Here is a 4376-nt window from a genome sequence, read left to right as displayed (position 1 = left end):
ATATATATATATATTACTTATGAGTGTAATTTAATGGGCATGTTTGTTATAGTATGATGTTTGTATGTATGTACTGTATAATATATATGCATGTATTTGTGTAACAGTGCTATTTATTAGGTTAGACACATTAAATGAATATAACCCATGTTATTGCTCAATTTACTTTTTCCATTTTAGGGATTTAATTATCAGCGAGAATACATTGCTTGTCAAGGTAATACTATCACCAATTTCTGTATATGAATGCAATGTCGACAAAAATTGTGCCATATTTTAAGCATCAATATATTTAATATTATTGTTATTAATATAAGAAAAATATTAAATTGAATAAACATCATGCATAATATATTATTCTTATTTATAATTAGGCTTGTATATTATGTAAAATATATCTGTGTCTCGTATAGGTCCAAATACTGCTAGTGTGAATGACATGTGGAGGATGATTGTTCAGGAAAATGTTGTTATCATTGTCATGGTAACGAACCTTGTGGAAGGCAAGAGGGTAAAAGATTTCAGCAAATGTTTAATTTATGTATTTGATCGGTTTAGTTTAACTAATTCTGGCATTGTCAACAGGAGTCTGTCATTTTCCTAGTGTAGCTCACTATGGCGTGGAGTGTTGACATGGGGAGGGGGAGATTGATGAATAATAAATGTTTAAGTGGGGGTCTGATATGATGCAATGCGCCAGCGACAGATTCGTGAGGCAGGCGCGGGACGTGTCATTCTGTTGAAAACACTGCTATAAAAATGTATCTTTACAGTCTGAGTGTGCCATTCTTGGAATCTACAAGTGTCTAGTTTAAAAGTTTGCTCAATGCGGCTTCTTTTTGTGGTATTGGACCCCTTGTCGGGAAAATTTCTAGCTCTGACATTGTTTTTAACTACCGAGCACAAGAATGGATTTCTTTTATGCTCTGAAAACCAGTTTTTATCCCCCACCCTTTCCAATGCTGCTGCATTTCCTCAATTTTACAAAAAAAGTTGATGTTAAAAACCTGTGCTACTAATAGGCCTATTTAGGAAGACATGTAGGCCTATGAAAGGGAATGGGTAGGGCTGACATTGAAACAAACGGAAGGTATACAATAAAATTTATGTGGGCTGACCGCTGGTCTCCATAGATTGAAACTGGCCACCAGCTTATAAGGTTGAATACCTGGGTGATATACTATACAGCTTAATAATTATCAATGCCATGGAAAATGTAATAATTAAAATACTGTTAAAATCATTATTCATTATTGATCAGCTCACTGGCTTCTTGCTTTTGAGCTGGAATGGTCAGCCTCGTTAAATATGATGGAAATAAAAACTAAATAGATAAAAATCACAATTAGGATTACACAGTATGACGATACCTTGAGAAACACATTGTTATCAATTGAAATACAGTAACCAGTAACCGAAATGGAGGACGTGTGTATGTGTCCCGATGGGGAGATTTTTTTGGGGAAGACTTTATTTCCCCCATCTAACTACTACTATCTAACATCAAAAACAAGCAATTCAGTTCAATTCACAGATTATTACAACATGAACAACTAATTCACAATTTATAATTACAGACTAAATGCCAAAAATACTGGCCAGATATTGGTTGTGGACAAACATATGTTAATATTGTCGTCACGAACATGGATGAAAGTGATCATGGCTACTACACTATTCGCAAGTTCAAGGTAGGCTGCGTGCATATTTATTTTTCCTTCAATAATATATAAACTAAAACAATGGGCATTTCTACTAGTTGTATTGTATTGTTGCAATTGGCTTTCACAGTATTTCATATGGGCCTATATTTATATAGACATCATTATGTCCAACCTAACTATACCAAACATATTATTTAGGTTGACATCCAAGAGATGTCGCGTGAGGTGTGGCAATACCATTTCACTGACTGGCCTGACAAAAGTGTTCCACCGGTAGTCACCCCTCTGGTCGAGTTTATCTACGAGTTTAAAGAAGCGAAAAAGGTCTTGCCGAGTAGTACTGGACCTTATGTAGTCCATTGCAGGTAATACATAGGCCTACTTTTTGTCTTAACTAAGTTATGTGATTTACAACAAAACAAGGTAAAATGGATTTACTCTCTAAATAAGAACCTTAAAAACAATCTCCTGTTACACTTCTTAGTAAAGAGGTTACTCCCCATAAAATATGATTGCTGCCATCAGTCGTTAAATTTTATGTGACATTTTGGTCATCTTTAGTGGGTTCAAAAAACAAGGTCTTCAAATCTGTTCACGAACATAGATAATTATTTATATAAAAAACAATCAGATTTTTGTTAATCAAATCAAATTTCACTCTGTTGCAATCATACCAACAAAACATAAGTTTAAGAAAATATTATATATTCCTATATGTATGGTAGAAATAGAACAGTTTAATTAATAATAGGTCAGAAAAGATTATTATTATTATTATTATTATTATTATTATTATTATTATTATTATTATTATTATTATTATTATTGTTATTATTATTATTATTATTATTATTATTATTATTATTATTACTGTTATTGTTATTATTTTTACTGATAAAGTGCCGGAGCCGGGAGAACTGGAACAGTTATCACGATCGACGCCATGTTGGATATGGCAGAACGCACAGAAACAGTGAATGTGTTCAATTTTGTCAGGAACATGAGAGAAAATCGCGTTCAGATGGTGCAAACTGAGGTAAATTTACTCGTTTGTATTAATTTGTCACAATTATAAAGTGGCTCATGATTAAAATAACAATATTGAATTTCTTCAATAACCAATCAGAATCACCGATTGTGTATATGCCTATTATTGTTAGTCATGGTATCGCTGATTCAAATACAGTTTGTCCAATCGTTTAATACAGTTTGTCCAATCGTTTAAGACGGTTTATTGTCCTTAACTTACCTCAATATCTAGCAGTCACTTCAGGACTTATTCCTCCCCAGAGCATAGGCGTAGATCCCGGGAAGGATAGGGGGATATATTCCCCCCCACCCATATTTGACAAGGGGAATGGTTCATTGTATCATCCCCCCCCCCCAATATTTTGACTATGTATGGGATAAATTTGAGATTTACACACTTCAAAAGACTGTCACAGAAATAATTTGCACTGTCTTATGCGCTTACAAAGATGAAAATTATCATAATGTATTAATGTTGATAACAAAATTATTTCATCTGGTACCAATCTAAGTTCTTCTTTCCTTAGATGATAGATGTGCTTACAAAGAGAGCCACATTTCACACTGAAGGGTACGGCATCAGTAAGAATGTTTAAGGTTATATCGGTTGATGAGGAATTTATTGATTAGGCCTATAATAGCAAATTGCATCAATTTATTTTGCAAAAACAAGGTTTCCAGCTTCAGAGGGGGGCACATCCCCTGTCCGCACAAGGGCACACATTGGCGATAACACCAGGCGCGTAACAGGGGTCTTGGGTCAGAGTGGGTATTTATTTTCCCGGTTAGTAATTTACCATACCCACCCCACCCCATTCCCCATACAGAAAACAATACGACATAGGGCTTATCTTATTTAATATAGGCCACACACGTGTGTTTGAAACTAAATATAAGCATTTTCATCATGGTTTTATTTATTACAAACATATTCTTTCACCATCAATACACATTGAGGTCCTTCTTTTTGGTTAAAACGATCTATCTTAAATTTGTCTTTCTTGAGTTTGGAACTATTATGTGTTTAAATAACTTAAAAGGATAAACCTAAAAAAACCCTAAAAAATTCGCGCGAAGCGCGCAAAATCTTTTTGTTTTTTAAATTCTAATTTCGTCTGGATTGATGAAAACTCCCTAAAATTTGCAATTTATAGAGGAAATTGGCCTACCGTAACAAGGAATGCGCGCAAAGAATTTGAGAATGTTAGACACTTTCAGAGGATGCATTTGTCAAGAGTTGGGGAAAGATTTTCCAAAGATGGATATTTTCCCCTCTTGTCCCCCGGTGTCTTTAATTCTAATTTCGTTGGAATTGATCAAAACTCCCTACAATGTGCACATTTTAGAGGAAATTGGCCCATCTTAACAAGACATGCGCACGAAGCGCGCGAAATTTGATGTTTTTAGGCACTTTCAGGGGATGAAAAGGGCATTTATAAAGGGGTGGGGAAGATTTTCCAAAGATAGATATTTTCCCCTGGTCCTCCAGTGGTTACGCCATCGGGCAGCATAGACCAAAGGAGTTATGACAGCTTTTGAAGTGGACAAGGGGTTGCAGGGTGTTGTGAGTCTGGTCATTATGATATATTCCTTTTTATTCTTGTTTATTTTTCTCTTCTCTTTTTCTTTTCCTTTCCTTTTCTTTTCCTCTTCTTTCTCTTTCCCTCCCTCTCCCCTCTTTCT

The 4376-nt window shown here is 34.8% G+C and overlaps 1 protein-coding gene across 1 annotated transcript in view; it reads left to right on the top strand.

Moving 5' to 3' along the window:
- Positions 1-4376, top strand: part of LOC117100319 (receptor-type tyrosine-protein phosphatase kappa-like) — a 20479-nt gene that overhangs the window by 3726 nt on the left and 12377 nt on the right. The window contains exons 5-9 of the mRNA XM_033239968.1: positions 181-217; positions 414-511; positions 1578-1691; positions 1863-2029; positions 2565-2700. Coding sequence (XP_033095859.1) covers positions 181-217; positions 414-511; positions 1578-1691; positions 1863-2029; positions 2565-2700 — 552 coding nt within the window. The remainder of the gene's footprint in view (positions 1-180; positions 218-413; positions 512-1577; positions 1692-1862; positions 2030-2564; positions 2701-4376) is intronic.

This window comes from Anneissia japonica, unplaced genomic scaffold (genome assembly GCF_011630105.1).
Source record: "Anneissia japonica isolate Jap-2015-1 unplaced genomic scaffold, ASM1163010v1 scaffold4811_len131365_cov145, whole genome shotgun sequence".
In the NCBI taxonomy this organism is placed as follows: Eukaryota; Metazoa; Echinodermata; class Crinoidea; order Comatulida; family Comatulidae; genus Anneissia; species Anneissia japonica.
The sequence above is the reverse complement of the archived record's forward strand: the minus strand, read 5'-3'. Positions and strand labels throughout refer to the sequence as shown.